At 45.1% G+C, this 19384-nt stretch overlaps 1 protein-coding gene across 2 annotated transcripts in view; it reads left to right on the top strand.

The window, feature by feature from the left end:
- The window catches only part of WIPI2 (WD repeat domain, phosphoinositide interacting 2), a 738254-nt gene that overhangs the window by 471592 nt on the left and 247278 nt on the right, over positions 1-19384 (top strand). For both annotated transcript variants that reach the window (XM_075319053.1, XM_075319052.1), the window contains exon 8: positions 10334-10441. In XM_075319053.1, the coding sequence (XP_075175168.1) occupies positions 10334-10441 (108 nt within the window). The remainder of the gene's footprint in view (positions 1-10333; positions 10442-19384) is intronic.

Below are 19384 nucleotides of genomic sequence, written 5' to 3'. Positions count from 1 at the left end.
TTTTTGTGTCTCAGGCTGCCGTTTTTAACGGTACAATTTTTGTGCAGATGCTATGTTTTGATCTCCTGTTATTGCATTTAGTGCAAAATTTGTGTTGATCAAAAAACATAATTTTGGCATTTGGATTTTTTTTTTTTGCTGCTACGCCGTTTACCAATCAGATGAATTGATTTTTAATAGATCGGGCATTTCTCAATGCTGCGATACCAAATATATGTATATTTTTTTATTTTTTTAACCCATTAATTTTCAATAGAACAAAGGGGGGTGATTTGAACTTTGTTTTATTTTTTGTTAATTTTTTTAAAACTTTTAACTTTTTTTTTATTTTACTAGTTCCTCTAGGGGGCTATATGGATCAGCAATCTGATCGCTCTGTGATATCTGCTGATCACAGCTACACAGCTGTAAATGGCAGATATGCTCTTTCATGTCTCACTCAAGTCTGATGAAACTGAAAGTAAATCATGTGAGCTACAGGACTGAGTCATCACATGACACTGTGCTACCATGACAACCACCAGAAGTCACGTGATTACATCACGTGACTTCCAGTATCAGCCAGCAAGTAAATGTTTACTACCGATGCCGTTATAATAGCGCTGTCACATATTGACAGCGCCATTTAAGGGGTTAAACGGCACAGGCAGATAACGATTCTGCTTGTGCCTGGCAGGCACACATTTCAGCTGTAAAAATCAGCTGAGATGTGCGCCGATCTCCCGCTGCTGCAGGTGGCAGACCGCCGGAAGTAACACTATGACTGGTAGGACATACTATTACTGCCCGCGATGGTTAAGGGGTTAAGATAGTCCTTTTGTAATTTTTTGTAATTTTGTGTAATTCTTTGTCTATTTTTTTTCATTAGGTCTGACTGATGATGGTCAACATTTTGACCAAAACGTGTTTTGATTGAACTACTTGCTGTTATTAATAAAGTAATTTTATTTTCCACAAATTGGAGTGCCTGGTTCTATTCACGGAGTAGGACCCTACTAGTGTACCCACCTTTAACCAGAAGTGTCGTGTCCCCTTTTTCCATTACTCCAAAAGAAACATAAAAAAGGCAGATTACAAGGTGGTTTAATGATAGCAAAGTCAATTCTTTGGAGTGGCCATCACAATGCCCTGATCTCAATCCTATTGAAAATATACTGGCAAAACTGAAAAGGTAGGTAAGAGTAAGGCGACCTACAAACATGGCTCAGTCACCCCGGTTCTGTCAGGAGGCATGGGCCCAAATTCAGTTTAAGGTCAATGATACCAAATACTAATGAAATGAATGTAAACGTTTGAATTTGCATATAGTAATAAAAATGTCTTAAAACATTCTTTCTCTGTCATTATTCTGGCATTTGGCAAAATAGAAATAATTTTGGTAATCCTAGTTGACCTAAAACCGGGAAGATTTATTTTGATTTCATGTCAGATAGTAAGAAAAACATGTGTGTGTCTTTTTAAATAGTGTGTGTAAACTGCTGGTGTCAACTGTGTGTGTGTGTGTGTGTGTGTGTGTGTGTGTGTGTGTGTGTGTGTGTGTGTGTGCGTGCGCATGCATGCGCGGCACAGTTTCCCAAGGGAGGGGATCATTCTCTGCTTCAGTATGTCATAGTAAATGTTGCCATTCATGAGTCCTTCATTGAACTGTAGCTCCCCACAGCTGGCAGCACCATGACATTCCCACTCCTATGCTTGACTGTACATAAGGAACACTTTTCCTTGTACTCCTCACCTGGTTGCCGCAATACACTCTTGACACTATCTTAACTAAATAAATTTATCTTGGTCTCCTCAGACCACAGTACATGGTTCCTGTAATAAATGTCCTTAGTATGCTTGTCTTCAGCAAACTGTTAAGCTATGTGCGCACATTGCGTAATTACATGCAGTTACGCTGTGCTTTGTAGCACAGCGTAACTGCATGCGTCCTGCGTCCCCTGCATAATCTATGGAGATTGTGCAGGGGCCGTGCGCACGTGGCGTCTTAGAGCGCAGCGCTTCGGCTGCTGCCCGAAGTGCGCGTTCTAAGAAGTGACATGTCACTTCTTCCGTGCGCTTTGCCGGCAGCCCCTGCTCTGTCTATGGCAGGAGCTGCAGGCAGAGCGCATTGAATCGGCTTTTTTTTTTTTCACTACGGACATTTTCGGCAGCGATGTGAAGCGCACGTGTGCTCTTCAGATCGCTGCAGAAATTTCTGCAGTGAAGTACGCAACGTGCGCACAAAGCCTTAGCAGGTTTTTTTGTGCATCATCTTTAGAAAAGGTTCCTTCCTGGACAACAGCCATGCAGACCAAGTTGGTGTAGTGTGTGTGGCGTATGGTTTGAGCACTGACCGGCTGACCCCACCCCTTTAACTTTTGCAGCAATGCTGACAGCACTCATACCTCTTTTAAAAATTCAGCCTCTGGATATAATGTTGAGCACATGAACTCAACTGCTTAGGTTCCACAGGGCTTTCCACTGTCAAGCAATCTTGTTAAACCACTGTATGGTCTTGGCTACTGTTCTGCAGCTCAGTTTCAGGATGTTGGCAATCTTCTTACATACTAGGCTATCTGTATATAGCGCATAAATTCTTTTTTTTTTTTATTAAAGATTCTCAGAGAATTCTTTGCCATTTGGTGCTATGTTGAATTTCCAGTGACCAGTGTGAATGTTTGAGCGATAACCAAGGCTGTAGAGTCTGAGTCTGTGTCCATTTTGGTGAAGTTGGATTTGGTAGAAAATTGACTGACTCAGACTCCTACAATATATATTAAATTGCGTAAAGCGGTTCAGTGCAGTATATGATGAATATTTTTTAAGAATTTCGGAAAATTGTGAAATGTCCTAAAAATGTCTGTTCTATTCCTCATCAAAGAATCTAAGCTTTTAGTTGAGATGAATCTGTGCTGCACTTCAGCTACATGATATAAGTAGTGATGTCACCATTCTACTACAGTAAAATTTATCACACACGAGTCACATTTACATACACTAAAGGCCGTTTTACACGCTGGAATATCGCTCAAGCGATCTCGTTGGGGTCACGGAATTTGTGACGCACATCTGGCCGCTTTAACGATGTCGTTGCGTGTGACACCTATGAGCGATTTTGAATCATCGCAAAAACATTCAAAATCGCTCATCGGTGACATGCCCTCCTATTCTCGATTATCGCTGCTGCTGCAGCTAGCGATGTAGTTCCTCGTTTCTGCGGCAGCACACAAAGCTATGTGTGACACCGCAGGAATGAGGAACTTCACCTTACCTGCGCCCGCCGGCAATGAGGAAGGAAGTTGGTGGGCGGGATGTTACGTCCCTCTCATCTCTGCCCCTCCGCTTCTATTTGGCGGTGGTTCAGTGACGCTGCTGTGATGGCGCTGTGTCGCTTAGAAAGGAGGCGGTTCGCCGCTCACAGGCTAGGCAGGTAAGTAGTGTGATGGGTCCGCACGATGTTGTGCGCCACGGGCAGCGATTTGCCCGTGTCGCACAGCTGATGGGGGCGGGTACGCACGCTAGCGATATCGGTCACGATATTGCAGCGTGTAAAGCTGCCTTAAGAGTACTATGCCTTTAAACAATATGGAAGAAAAAGATTCTGGTCTTTTGGAGTGCTAATAATAGATCTTTAGTCTTTGATCTTGTAAGATAATTAGCTTTATTATTAGTAACAAAATAACTTTTGTATTATCATAACGCGTTTCAGCAAGATACACTTGCATCCTCAGGTAATAATAAAGCTAATCATCCTACAAGATCAAAGACTAAAGATCTATTACTAGTGCTCCAAAAGACCGGAATCTTTTTCTTCCATATGCTTACTCCCATAAGGGAATCCGGATAGAGCTGCTGCGAATAATAGGATCCATCAGATCATTTGAATTACAGCGAGAGGACGCAGATCCGCACGGAGCTCCAAGATTCAGAGAGTCGGTGAATCTGGAACGAACAGTGGTAACAAGCCTGGGTCCACCCAGCAGAACAACGGATAACGCCAGCTGAGACAGTCCCTCATCCCCCAGAGGAATTTCACATCTAATACCGGGGTTGTGCGAGGGCGCACAACATAACTAGGTGAGCAATTTCATAATATTAATATACAGAAATCACTCCACTGGTGCTTCTCATATGCGCTATATATTTTTTTCTACAGTGATCTTTAAACAATATGGGACAGCCCATATCATGATGTCATGTCTTTGGAAGATTTTTATAGGTTTATTGGCAACATCTGAGTAAATTAGAGACACACCTGTGGATGTATTTTAGGATGTATTTAAAATACACCTGAAAAACACTTTTTTTGTGTATCATCATGGGAAAGTCAAAAGAAAATCAGCCATGATCTCAGTAAGAGAATTGTGGGCTTGCACAAGTCTGGTTCATCCTTGGGTACAATTTCCAGTTACCTAAAGATGATTCGTTAATCTGTACAAACAATTATACACAAGTACAAACAAGATGGGAATGTCCAGCCACCATACCATTCAGAAAGGAGACTGGTTATTTTGTCCCAAGGATGAACGTGCTTTGGTCAGACATTAGGGATGAGCGAATGTATTCGCCACTACTCGGTATCTGACGGATAATAGGGTATCCAAGGTATCCGCTATCCGACGGCTAATATGGTATTCGCTCCGTTACTTTCATTTTCATTTCTGGACTTCCAGGCACCTTTTTCCAGCCAGTGAACACATCTGACGTTTTCTTGCCCTCACAGTAACGCCGCAGCGCTCTTTGTTGTGGTGTTACTGTGATTGGCTTGGCCGCACAGCGTCATAGGGGCTATATAAGCCAACGGCCATTATGGTCAGTCGGTCTCTCCCTCTCTATTTCTTACTCACCAACATGGGCGCGGCTCTGCACGGCTGTCACACTGTGGCGGGTTCTCCAGCTTTTCAAAATGTCGGCCGCACATTAATCAATCTCATATTCCCTGCTTCCCCCACCCACCGGCGCCTATGATTGACTGCAGTCAGACACGCCCCCATGCTGAGTGACAGCTGTCTTACTGCAACTAACCACAGCCTAGGGTCTATATCGTGTAGCAAAATAAATAAATAATGTGAAACAACGACATGCGGTCCCCCCCAAATGATACCCAGCTGAGGTGAGCACACAGCAGCGGGCCGGTATTCTCAGGCTGAGGAGGGCGAGGGCCATGGTTACGCCCCCCCTCTCGCAGCCGAGAATATCAGCCCCCTGCAGCCCCGAGAATGTCGCATCCATTAGATTAGTCCTGGCATATCACCGGGCCTTCCTGATTGCCGGGATGCGGTGGTCATCAGGGTAATATAAGGAGTTAATGGCAGCGCACCGCTGCCATTAAATCCAAAATTAGTAATGACAGCGTCTATGACACGCCAACACTAATCTGCAAGTAAAGTAAATAAACACAACACCGAAAAATCCTTTATTTGAAATAAAACACCAAAAAGCCCCTCATTCACGACTTTATTTAAGCCCCCAAATATCCAGGATCAGCGTAATACACACTCGGCGACGTCTGTGAGCGAGTGCTCAATGCAGCCTCATTCCGTGAACTGCTCCGCTTTTAGAGGTGTGTCCCGCGGCTCACAGCTGATGTCCGGCTCCTCCCCTCATTGCATAATTAAATTAAATTCTAATTCTAAATAAATAATAATTCTAATTATAAATAAATTAAATTCTTTACCGGGATGGCTGGGACTCAAAGTCGTGAACTAATTCTCCTTAGGTAGCAGCTCTACCTATTGAGCCACTGCCTGTCATGAAAAGCATAGGAAGATTTGGTAATCTTGACCTCTGTATTGCAGTAGAGAAATCAGAAGCAGATTATTCAGCTACAAAGATGAGAGTGAGAGATGAGACATGAGAGGGAGAGATGAGAGTGAGGGAGATGAGAGTGAGGGAGATGAGAGTGAGGGAGATGAGAGTGAGGGAGATGAGAGTGAGGGAGATGAGAGTGAGGGAGATGAGAGTGAGGGAGATGAGACATGAGAGAGAGATGAGAGAGATGAAAGAGAGATAGAGATGAGAGAGACTAAAGAGATGTGAGAGAGAGATGAGAGAGAGAGAGATTAGGGAGAGTGAGAGATGGATACATGGATGGATAGATAATGGATATAGATAATGGGTAGATAGATATAAAAGGATAGATGGATAGATAGGCAGGCAGACCGATGTCAAACACATATAATGTCCCACCTCCCTGCATATTCTAATCTGGCACTCTTTAGTGACTTTCATGTGGCACTAAAGGGTGCCTAGCCTTGTATTTAGCAAAAAAAAAAAAATTAAAAAGAAGGCGACGTGGGGTACAGCTAGGGTAAAGCAGTTGGCTGCAGCCTTTAGACCACAACTGTCAGCTTTACCTTGGTTGGGGATCCAATTTGGAGGGCCCTAGGCTCTTTTTTATAATTATTTATAAATAAATAATAAAAAGAAAAAAAATTGGGTTCCTCCCAAATTGGTTCACCAGCCAAGGTAAAGCGGACAGCTGTGGTCTGGTATTCTCAAGGTGGGAAGGTCCATAGTTATTGGCTCTTCCCAGCCTAAAAATAGGCCGCAGCCGTCCCAGAAGTGGCACATCCATTAGATGCGCCAATCCTGGCACTTCGCCGCAGCTCATCCCGTTGCCCTGATGCGGTGGCAAACGGGGTAATAAATGGGGTTGATACCAGATGTGTAATGTCACCTATTATCAAGCCCAGCAGTTTGTGATGTCAGGGCGTCTATCAGATACCTGACATCACCAATTGTCAGTAATAAAGGTAGAAAAAAAATAGACGACAAAAAAAAAATATTTGAAAAACACTCCCCAAAACATTCCCTCTTTCACCAATTTATTGTAAAGAAAAAAAATTCCCTGTAATCCATTTTGGAAGTCCCTCGATGACTCTGGACCTTCTAGAATATGGGGGGCACGCTCAGGGAACGTGTCAACCATTTTCTAGGAGAGAAAGAATCTGAACCTACCCTCCCCGGGTCACAGCAGCAGAGTGCTTGCAGCCAGCGCAGTTCCACTGCCGTTCTCCGGGAACACAGGAAGCTGAGCTGAGTCTGACAGCAGTGCTCTACGCATGCACATAGCGTTCATTGTGAAGGAGGGGGGATGCAGGGGATCAGTGCTGCAAAAAGGTAAAAACAGCGGCGGATGGCTGTGGGGAGAGGAGAGAAGAGAGAGAGACGACTAAACCATGATTCCAGCACAGTCGTTCTCAAAGCAGGAAGCTGAGCTGACAGCCGCTCTGCGCATGCGCCCAGCGTTTACTGTGAAGGAGGAGGGATCGCGGGGGATCAACGCTGCACCAGGTACAGAAACACCTGGGAACACCGGTGGGGGGTTATGGGGGGTGGGGACTTAGCTCAAGCCGGGAAGTTTTCTGTCTCATGTGTCATAGCACATGCGACAGAAATCGGAGGAAAAGGGTGAATGCGGGCAGCGCGTTTGTGTGCCTCCTGTCACCTTGGATGAATCGGGAGGGGGCAAAAATGCAGTGAGGCACCTTCTACAGGCTGTGCCCATACTGTTTCTGCCTTTTCCCATCCATTTCAGCCTTTTCCTCAGTCACCACAGGTCACCGATGGGTCCAACATGAAATTATTTGATTTGGGTTTCCCATAGACTTGCATTGGGCGCCGGATATTCGCAAATACTCGAATAGCTGCGAGGTATTCATCGTATATTCGGCGGAGCGGATAATAGGGTATTCGATCATCCCTATTAGACATGTGTATATGAACCCAAGAGCAAAAGCAAAAGACCTTGTTAAGATGCTGGCAAAAGCTGGTAATATTGTGACATTATCCACAGTGAAATGAGTACTGTATCAACATGGGCTAAAGGGCCACTCTGCCAGGAAAAAGCCATTACTCAAAAAAAAGAAATAAGGCAGATTGTTTGCAAATTCACACAGGAACAAAAATCTTAAATTTTGGAGACATGTCATGTGGTCTGATTAAACTAAAGCGCTCCACAGGGATTCTGGCAGTATGCTTTTCATTTTTCTAGCATTAACGTGGCATCTAAAAACTGTTTAATATTTTTTTTCCTTCCAACAGAACAAAGAGATGTTTTTGTGTGCACTACTTTGCTTGTAGCTACTATCACCCGAGTTGTAAATACCTGCTCTTCAGCTAGATCAGATAGTCGTCATGGCGATCTGCATCTGTGTGAGCTGACTGGTGGGGAGGGTGTAAGGACACTTCAAGATTTTTACATGACAATGTTTTCAAACATTTTTTCTCATTATTCTGGCATTTCACAAGTTTAAGTAAGTTTGGTAATCCTAATTGACCTAAAACGGGTAATGTTTATTCTGACTTCATGTCAGATTGTGAGAAAAACCTGCAGAGATGTCCTTATAGAGCAGAGGGAAACATCTGGTTTCAAATGTATGAGGGAGTTGGAGTCAGAGATTTGGCTTACCGACTCCACAGCCTGGCGAGAACCCCAAATTTAATATACCTATTCCCCATTCACACTGGAAACCTTGTAACATTAATGAGCCTCATGAATTCAGGGAGGGAAAATAGCTAATTGGGCACAATTTTGTTATTTTCACTTAGACGCATGCTCACTTTTGTTGCCAAAGTTTTAGACATTAATGGCTGTGTGTTATTTACAGGGCACACCAAATTTACACTTTTATGCAAGCTGCATTGTGTCAAAAGTTTATGTCTTCAGTATTGTAAAGATATAATAAAATGAGAAAAATGTGAGGGGTGTACTCACTTTTGTGATAACTGTGTACATAACAGGAATACATGTGTGTGTGTGTGTATGTATGTATGTATATATATATATATATATATATTATATATAATACCGTATTTTTCGCTTTATAAGACGCACTTTTGTTCCCCCAAATTTTGGGGGAAAGTAGGGGGTGCGTCTTATAAGCCGAATATACGGGGGGTGTATATATATATGTACACTGCAGCGTCCAGGGGAGGTGGGGGCAGCAGCTCTGGAGCGCAGGTGAACACTGCGGGCTGCAGCCTTTGATCTCCTGCTCCCGCTCATATAATATGCACAGCCGCTGTCCATCTCCAATGGTGCTGAAATCGCACGCAGTGATGGGCTGGGGGAGCGGTGCATATTATATGAGCCTGCGCCCCTCTGTGATGGCACATGCCCCCCCTGTGTTAGATTTGGCCCCCAGGCTGCTGCTCATTCTAAAATAAAAAAGCTTTACTTACCCCCTCCAGCGTTTCTCCCCGGTGTCCCTGCTTCCACTGTGATCAGGCAGGCAGAGATCTCAGTCTGCTGACCGCACTGAGAACCAGGAAGTAAGGAACAGAAGCACGGAGGGAGGCAGGAGGGAGATCAGCGCTGGAGGAGGTAAGGAAAGAGGGTTTTATTTTACTATGGGCAGCAGCCTGGGGGCGATATCTAACACAGGGGGACTTGTGCGATCTATAGGGGCCATGGCCAGCACTATGGGGGGCGATATCTAACACAGGGGGACTTGTGCGATCTATATAGGGGCCATGGACAGCACTATGGGGGCGATATCTAACACAGGGGGACTTGTGCAATTTATATAGGGGCCATGGGCAGCACTATGGGGGCGATATCTAACACAGGGGGACTTGTGCGATCTATATAGGGGCCATGGGCAGCACCATGGGGGCGATATCTAACACAGGAGGACTTGTGCGATCTATAGGGGCCATGGGCAGCAGCATGGGGGCGTTATCTAACACAGGGGAACGTGTGCAATCCATAGGGGACCATAGGCAGCACAAGGGAATGTATGCAATCCATAGGGTGCCATAGGCATCACAGGGGAACGTGTGCAATCCATAGGGGACCATAGGCAGCACAGGGGAATGTATGCAATCCATAGGGGGCCATAGGCAGCACAGGGGAATGTATGCAATCCATAGGGGGCCATAGGCAGCACAGGGGAACGTGTGCAATCCATAGGGGACCATAGGCAGCACAGGGGAACGTGTGCAATCCATAGGGGGCCATAGGCAGCACAGGGGAACGTGTGCCATCACAAGGGGGCTATATTCAATATAAGGGGGCCATATCCAGATTAAGGGGGCTAATTTTAGGATGGGGGGCTATGAGGGACATATACCCTATATGACTTGTTAGAGGGACACTGGCATTATAAGATTGACCCCATTTAACATTAAAAAAATTCTCTTTTCCTTCACCAAATTTGGGGATGCGTCTTATAATCAGGTGCGTCTTATAAAGCGAAAAATACGGTGTGTATGTATATATATATATATATATATATTTATATTGTGTGTGTGTGTGTGTGTGTGTGTGTGTAAATATGTACATAGTATACTATGAAAATTCTGGAATTATGATATTGTGATGTTTTTTTTATCTAATCTCTGGTTTTAGATGTGTGACAATATTTTCACTGGCATTCAGCATGGATGGCACATTTCTTTCTGCCTCAAGTAACACAGAAACCGTGCATATTTTCAAGTTGGAGACAGTTAAAGAAAAGTATGTACATGTTAGTTTCTAATTTAATTTTCTGTTTTTATATGTAAAAAATATTTGAATCCACCACAACATTGACAAGGAAAACTGTCCAAAGCCTGCTGGAAAAAGAAGCGTAAAATTCACAAAGAGGTGTCAGCCTGTTTTTAATTGTTTGGCTATGTCCGCACAGTGCGTTTTTGCTGCATTTTTTTCTATAGCAAAACCTTATCTTGTGACAGGAAGTCTTATGATGGCTTTTATAATGTTTGTGCATTTTTTATGGTGTTTTTGCTGCATTTTTTTACTGCATTTTGTAGGTAGTGATGGGCGGACCCCGCGTGGGTGCTAATCCCCCTATCTTTCCAACCACTATTTTCAAGTGCCGGATTCTGGTCCCCATAGACTTATATGGGGACCAGTGTCAAGCCAGATGGATCAGTTCTGGATATCTGCGAGTCCACCCATCACTACTTGTGTGGAAAACCATGGCAAAAAATGCTGAAAAGAATTGACATGCTCATTCTTTCAAAAACGCAGCAGAACCCAAGGCAGTTCACAAAATAGTCAGGAAAAGAACACAGGTGTTTTGTGTGTGTGTGTGTGTTTATGTGTGTGCGTGCATGAAACCTCTGGAATCTCATAGACTTTTCTGGGACAGTGAAGGAAGTGTTTAATTAGCATGGATTTGCATAAAACCATGCTAAAAACACACCAAAAACACCCTGTGTGAACGCTGCTTAACACAACCTTGGTGCACCACACTCTTAATTCGATGCCAGCTATTAGCTGCAGTAGATTTCTGCAAGCAATAATGTACTCTATTCTCTGGTGTAAATTATAGGAAGTCTATCACTCGTAAGCCCTACCCGCATTTAAATGAATTGTCTGTTCACAAAAATGGGAAAGATTGCAATATTTTTGCACAACTTTGTGATAAGCAACAATGTGTGAATTTTATGTACCATAAAAATGGATAAATGACGGATTAATTTCCTCTGTTAAATCTTCACAACATGCATCTGACATTTTTCATTGAGACTGTAGTACAACCCCTGGCAAAAATTATGGAATCGCCTGGCTGTGAGGATGTTCATTCAGTTGTTTACTTTTGTTTAAGAAAGCAGATCACAGACATGGCACAAAACTAAAGTCATTTCAAATGGCAACTTTCTGGCTTTAAGAAACACTAAGAAAAATCATGAAAACAGTGTGCTAGTCAGTAAACTGTTACTTTTCAAGACCAAACAGGGTGAAATAATTATGAAATCACTCAACTATGAGGAACAAATTATGGAATCACCCTGTAAATTTTCATTCCCAAAACTAACACCTGCTCAACTAAGATCTGCTCATTAGTCTGCATCTAAAAAGGAGTGATCACACCTTGGAGAGCTGTTGCACCAAGTGGACTGACATATGAATCATGGCTCCAACACGAGAGATGTCAATTGAAACAAAGGAGAGGATTATCAAACTCTTAAAAGAGGGTAAATCATCATGCAATGTTGCAAAAGATGTTGGTAGTTCACAGTCATCTGTGTCTAAAATCTGGACCAAATACAAACAACATGGGAACGTTTTTAACCTTCGTCAGGCTGCATAATTTTACAATGTTAACAGCGACCCCTTATCTCGGAAGGGGGTGGAGATATTTTATTGAAATTTGGCCAATATATTCTGGACCAAAACTGCAGAGATGTCACGAAATTTCAGCCCTACAAACATACTGGTAGACCAAGGAAGACATCAAAGCGTCAGGTCAAGAAACTTAAAGCAATATGTCTCCAAAACAGGAAATGCACAACAAAACAAATGAGGAACGAATGGGAGGAAACTGGAGTCAATGTCTGTGACCGAATGTAAGAAACCACCTAAAGGAAATGTGATTTACATACAGAAAAGCTAAACAATAAAAAGATGACTGCCTGAAGAGAACATGTAAATTTCCACAGTCATTGATGATATGGTGTTGCATGTCAGGTAAAGGCACTGGGGAGATGGCTGTCATTACATCTTCAATAAATGCCTAAGTTTACATTGAATTTTTGGACACTTTTCTTATCCCATCAATTGAAAGGATGTTTGGGGATGATGAAATCATTTATCTAGATGATAATGCATCCTGCCATAGAGCTAAAACTGAAAACATTCCTTGAAAGAATACACATAAGGTCAATGACATGGCCTGCAAATAGTCCGGATCTCAATCCAATTGAAAATCTTAAGTAGAGATGAGTCGCCCCCCTAGTGTTAGAGTTCGGTTCGGTTCGTCAAACGGCGGGTGTGTCCGTCGAACGTTCGACGAACACCTTGGAACCCCATTGAAAACAATGGCAGGCAAACACAAATACGTTATACACATACAGTTAATAATAAACATTGCCATTATGCTTACAGGTCCCGCGACATGTCCTGCACTCTGTCTCCCGCCGCTTCTCCTTCCCATCATCGCTGTGTCCTCCTGGTAACCAGCACTGATGATAGGACCTACCGTGACATCATAGCATGTGACCAGTCACGTGTGTATTATCTCATTGGCTACAGACTGATCACATGGCTATGACGTCATGCTAGGTCCTGTCAGTGCATCTCTCCAGTACGCGGTGCTCGTTTCAGCATCTCCATGTACTGGCGAGATGCTCTGGCACATGGTCGGCTCCCCGTCCCTGCATGTCGGCGCTCTTTACAGAGTCAGCCCACATGCAGGGACTAGATGCCACAGCCGGTGAATAGCAGCACCGGGATTCAGGTGATCGGAGATCACCGTTGCTATAGTAACCTGCCTGTCAGGTTACTATTGCAACGGTGGCAGCGGTGACATCACCGCTTACCAACCCGCAGCCTCTGCTCACTCATTGAGTGATTAGACTGCATGGGAGCAGTAGCGTTCTTCTTCCCATACATTGCTGTCTGATGTAGCAGAGCTGCATGGGTTGAAGGAGAAAGAACACAGAATACCAGGATCGTAGAGGGGTGAGAGGGAGTAATAAACAGGGAGTTTCTAAGTGTGTCTGTGTATTTATTTCTATTAAAATATTTTTTCTCTGTGCGGTGTCTTTTTTTAACCCTTTATTGGAGATTCTTAATGGCTGGGTCAAACTTGCCTGACATTTAGAATCTCTGGCTTAATACTAGCTAGTAAAACAAAGCTAGTATTAACCCTTTATTACCCAGCGAGCCACCCGGCATCAGGGCCGCTGGAAGAGTTGGATACAGCGCCAGAAGATGGCACTTCTATGAAAGTGACATTTTCTGGGGTGGCTGTGGACTGCAATTCGCAGCGGAGGAGCCCTGACAGCTCGGGCCAACCTGTGCTGCCCATTCCAATCCCCAGCTGCCTATTTGTACCTGGTTGGACACACAAATGGGCGAAGCCCATGTTGTTGCATACAAAAATATGGTGAAGCCCATGTCATTTTGGGGGGGGGGAATTCCTGCATACAGTCCTGGATGGAGTATGCTGAGCCTTGTAGTTCTGCAGCTGCTATCTGCTCTCCTGCATACACTAGTGAATGGAGTATGCTGAGTCTTATAGTTCTGCTTCCCCTGCCTCTCTCTCCAGCATACAGTCCTGGATGCAGCATGCTGAGCCTTGTAGTTCTGCAGCTGCTGTCTGCTCTCCTGCATACAATAGAGAATGAAGTATGCTGAGCCTTGCAGTTCTGCTCTCCCTGCCTCTCCCTCCAGCATACAATTCTGGATGGAGGATGCTGAGCCTTGTAGTTCTGCAGCTGCTGTCTGCTCTCCTCCATGCAGACAGCAGCTGCTGAACTACAAAGCTCAGCATACTCTATCCAGGATTGTATGCAGGAGTTTTTTGCCCCCCAAAAAAATGATGTGGGCTTCGCCTAATTTTTGTATGTTAGCCAGGTACAGCAGGCAGCTACAGGCTTCCCCCAACCCCCAGCTGCCTATTTGTACCCGGCTGAGAACCAAAAATATAGTGAAGCCCTTTTTTTCTTAATTATCTCATGAATTTCATGAAATAAAAAAAAAATTGATGTGGGCTTCGCCCAATTTTTGTGTCCAGCCAGGTACAACTAGGCAGCTGGGGATTGGAATCCGTAGCACAGGGTGCCCAAGATTTCTGGGCACCCCCGCTGTGAATTGCAGTCCACAGCCACCCCAGAAAATGGTGCTTTCATAGAAGCGCCATCTTCTGGCGCTGTATCCAACTCTACCAGCTGCCCTGGTGACGGGTGGCTCGCTGGGTAATAATGGGGTTAGGGCTAGCTGTGTATTATCAACTGGCCCGAAGCCCGAAATTCATGGTGTCACGCCAATATTAGACATGGCCACCATGAATTTCTAGTACAGAAAAAAAAAAACCACAAAAATATTTTTCTATTAGAAATAAAACACAACACAATTAATGACTCCATCTTTATTGAAATAAAGAACCCCCCTCTGCAGTATTCCTGGGTCAAGGGTCCCGCGCCATCCAATCCAGATCCAATAACATCTGATCGGTTTGCTGGAAGGCAAAGCGATCAGATGATGTGTCAGGTTCAAGGGCCTGAATCACATGACACATGAGCTGATTGTATAAAACCTGTCCAGGCGGAAAAAGCCTGTCTCACTGCTCGACTTATAATGTCAGCTGATTCCGTCAGGTGACCGCATCAGCTGATCATCACCAGGTCTGAGAGAGAGAGGAGAGAAGAGAGAGATAAAAGAAAGGGAGGAGGGAGAGAGAGAGAGGAGAGCGAAAAGAGAGGAGAGAGAGAAGAGAGAGGAGAATGAGTGAAGAGAGAGTAGAGAGAGAAGAGAGAGAGAAACGCAGACACTACCTCCCCCATCATCATCCCCGCACACACACCGACACTAACGCACTCATCATCCCCACACACACCCCGGCACTACCGCACTCATCATCATCCCTGCACACACCCCGACACTACCGCACTCATCATCATTCCCCCACATACCCCGGAAGTACCGCCCCCATCATCATCCCCGCACACACCCCGACATTACTGCACACATCATCATCCCTGCACCCACCCCGGCAGTACCGCCCCCATCATCATCCCCGCACACACCCCGGCACTACCGCACTCATCATCATTTCCGCACACTCGCAGGCACTACCTGAGTGAAGTCTCCGGTGACAGCGCGGCTCACTTCAGTTGTAATTTGAAGCTGACACAGAGCGGTCGTGTTCTACGGCGCTCCCTGTCAGCTTCATTTAGCAGAGCTGAAAAGGGTGGTGTTAGGGTGGGGTGGTGGGCTCCCCATAACGTGGCACTCCCAATCCTGAGAATACCAGCCTCCAGCCATGTGGCTTTATCTTGGCTGGTATCAAAATTGGGGGGGGACCGCAGGTTTTTTTTTAAATTATTTATTTATTTTACTGCACAATATAGACGCCTTCCCCCCCCCGCCAGCGGCTGTTATTGGTTGCAGTGAGACAGCTGTCACTCAGCGTGGTAGCATGTCGGACTGCAACCAATCATAGGCGCCGGTAGGCGGGGAAAGCAGGGAATACCAGATTGAATAATGAGCGACAGCCATTTTCAAAAGAAGAAAAGCCGCCGAAGCTTTGTGACAGCCATGCAGCCGATCGGTGAGTAGGAAAGAGAGAGGGATTGTGCTGGGGACGCAGGACGCATGCAAATACGCAACGTGCGCACATAGCCTTACTGTGAAAAGCCACGCTTTTGGTAATCGAACCGTTATCGAACGGTAACTCGAACGGTCGAACGTGAAGCAAATCGCTCGAGTTTGTCGAACGACTCAAACACCGCCCAAAACAACTCGAATTTGAAATTGGCGAACGGTTCGCTTCGAATATCGCTCATCTTTACTCTTTAGTGGAAATTGAAGAAAATGGTCCATGTCCATGACAAGGCTCCAACCTGCAAAGCTGATCTGGCAAAAGCAATCAGAGAAAGTTGGAGCCAGATTGATGAAGAGTACTGTTTGTTACTCATTAAGTCCATGCCTCAGAGACTGCAAGCTGTTATAAATGCCATAGGTCTTGTTTGGTCTTGAAAAGTAACCGTTACTGACTAGCATATTATGTTTTCATAATTTATTTTTTTTTAATGTGTTACTTAAAGCCAGAAAGTTGACAACATTTGAAATGACTTTACTTTGGTGCCACGTCTGTGATCTGCTTTTTTTTTTAAACAAAAGTAAACAGCTGAATGAACATCCTCAGAGTCAGATGAGTCCATAATTTTTATAAATATATTTATATATGAATAAAAAGTTCCATTACTAATCATGAAACAAAAAGTATGTATTTTTGTAGAAAACCCACCAACCATTTACATATTATTTCAAACAGCGTAAAACTGATCTGTTTTCCCTCAAAAAAAAGTTTATGTGGATAAATTTAAGGGTTGATCCAGCACCTAAAATGTATTTTCTTAATATCTATCCTTACACCCTAACCACTTTTGTAATTTGTTTCATTACACAATAAGGATGGGTATTTAGAAAATACATTTAAGATGCCAGTCCTCTCCTCTAAGGTTACAAATCAATTAAAAGAATATCTTTTAGGGCCAAATATTTAGTTAATTCATGCTATGCACCAACTATCTGTACATAAAAATAGTGGAAAATCCAGCGAAGAATCCAATCTAAGGATAAAATTTAACTTTTATTCCATTGTTATAAAATTCAGGACAATTGAATATACTGGTAGTTCAAGCAGTTTCTACTAGAAAACGCATTTCAGCTATTCAGCCCTCATCAAGGTCTATTCATATAATGATTTCAGCTTTACTTAAAAACTAAAGAGGCAGTAGGGGGTTGGAAACTGCTATTGTCACAACATAAATTAAAATTGGAAGTAGTTCTTTTAAAATCCCCTAGAAAATCTCCTCTAGCTCTAGATAAGAATTAAAAAAACATTTTAGGGCTCATTCACATGGCCGTTCCGTCTGTCCTGGTCAGTTCCTGTTTTTTGTGGACCTACTGACAGGACCATCTTTTCAATGTCTTTTGTGTAGGATCAGAAGACGCACAGAAGCACTTCCGTGTGCATCTGATTCTACAAAAAAACACATCTTATACCGTATGTCTGTTCTGTTATTATGGAACATGTCCTATTCTGTTCCGTAATAATGGACCGTGACACAATACAAGTCAATGGGCCCGCAAAATCCCCGGAAGCCACACGGAAGCACTTCCGTGTGACTTTTATCGGGTGCCCGGGCAGTCTGTGTCCTGCTCCCCCTCCAGCTCCGCGGCTGTCCGCACTGCAGTGTCAGCATCAGCACGCACTGCAGTGTGTCAGCATCAGCCCGCACTGCAGTGTGTCAGCATCAGCCCGCACTGCAGTGTGTCAGCATCAGCCCGCACTGCAGTGTGTCAGCATCAGCCCGCACTGCAGTGGGTCAGCATCAGCCCGCACTGCAGTGGGTCAGCAGCAGCCCGCACTGCAGTGGGTCAGCAGCAGCCCGCACTGCAGTGGGTCAGCAGCAGCCCGCACTGCAGTGGGTCAGCAGCAGCCCGCACTGCAGTGGGTCAGCAGCAGCCCGCACTGCAGTGGGTCAGCAGCTGCCCGCACTGCAGTGGGTCAGCAGCTGCCCGCACTGCAGTGGGTCAGCAGCTGCCCGCACTGCAGTGGGTCAGCAGCTGCCCGCACTGCAGTGGGTCAGCAGCTGCCCGCACTGCAGTGGGTCAGCAGCTGCCCGCACTGCAGTGGGTCAGCAGCTGCCCGCACTGCAGTGGGTCAGCAGCTGCCCGCACTGCAGTGGGTCCGCAGCTGCCCGCACTGCAGTGGGTCCGCAGCTGCCCGCACTGCAGTGGGTCCGCAGCTGCCCGCACTGCAGTGGGTCCGCAGCTGCCCGCACTGCAGTGGGTCCGCAGCTGCCCGCACTGCAGTGGGTCCGCAGCTGCCCGCACTGCAGTGCGTCCGCAGCTGCCCGCACTGCAGTGTCAGCATATGCCCGCACTGCAGGGATGATGAGCGTCGCCATCACGAAGTTAGTGAAGTTCATTACCAGCGTTGATGAAGTCCTGTTCTCTTGACGTCAACGCTCGTCACATCACCTCTCACGGGTTGCCTGAGACTGTGACTAGCGGTGACGTCACAGGCCGCTCGCGAGAGGTGATCAGAGAATGCGGCGGGCATAGAAGATAGTGACCAGCGCTGACATCAGGAGTGCTACGGCTTCCATCACCGGAGGTAATGTACCTAGCTAACCTCCTGAAGTCAGAGCTGGTCATGGACTTGGGCTGACCTATTGATGTTAGCTCAGGTCACTGCACTGCTCTCCCAGCCAATGGGGAACGTTCTGTTCTTCATTGACTGGGACAGTGGATATTGATCGTTGTGGGATCTTTTTTTTTATTACTGACTGGATTGTGATGTCAAGTATCTGATAGACGCCGTGACATCACTAACCCCAGGGCATGATGTCAGGTGACATTACACATCTGGTATCAACTCCATATATTACCCCATTTGCCACCGCACCAGGGCATCGGGATAAGCTGGGGAAAAGCACCAGGATTGGCGCAACTAATGAATGCGCCACTTCTGGGGCGGCAGCGGGCCTCTATTATTAGGCTGGGAAGGGTCCAAGAACCGCAGAGCTCCCTAGTCTAAGAATATCAGACCACAGCTGTCCGCTTTACCTTGGATGGTGATCCAATTCGGGGGGAACCCATATTTTTGTTTTAAATTATTTATTTAATTTAAAATAACAGCGTGGGATGCCCTTTGTTTTGGATTACCAGCCAAGGTGAAGCTGCCAGTTGCAGTCTGCAGCCTGCAGCCGTCTGCTTTACCAGAGCTGGCTACAAAAAATAATTATTTTTTAGCTAAATACAAGGCTAGGCAGGCACCCTTTAGTGCCACATGAAAAGGCACTAAAGGGTGCAAGATTACAAAATGCTGGGGAGTGGAACATTTTATGTCTTTCTCATCTATTATCTATCTATCCCTCTATCTATCCGTCCATTCATTCATTCCTCTCTCTGTCTCTCTATTCCTCTATTTATCCA

The sequence above is a fragment of the Anomaloglossus baeobatrachus genome, chromosome 7 (genome assembly GCF_048569485.1).
Source record: "Anomaloglossus baeobatrachus isolate aAnoBae1 chromosome 7, aAnoBae1.hap1, whole genome shotgun sequence".
NCBI classification, from domain to species: domain Eukaryota; kingdom Metazoa; phylum Chordata; class Amphibia; order Anura; family Aromobatidae; genus Anomaloglossus; species Anomaloglossus baeobatrachus.
The sequence above is the reverse complement of the archived record's forward strand: the minus strand, read 5'-3'. Positions and strand labels throughout refer to the sequence as shown.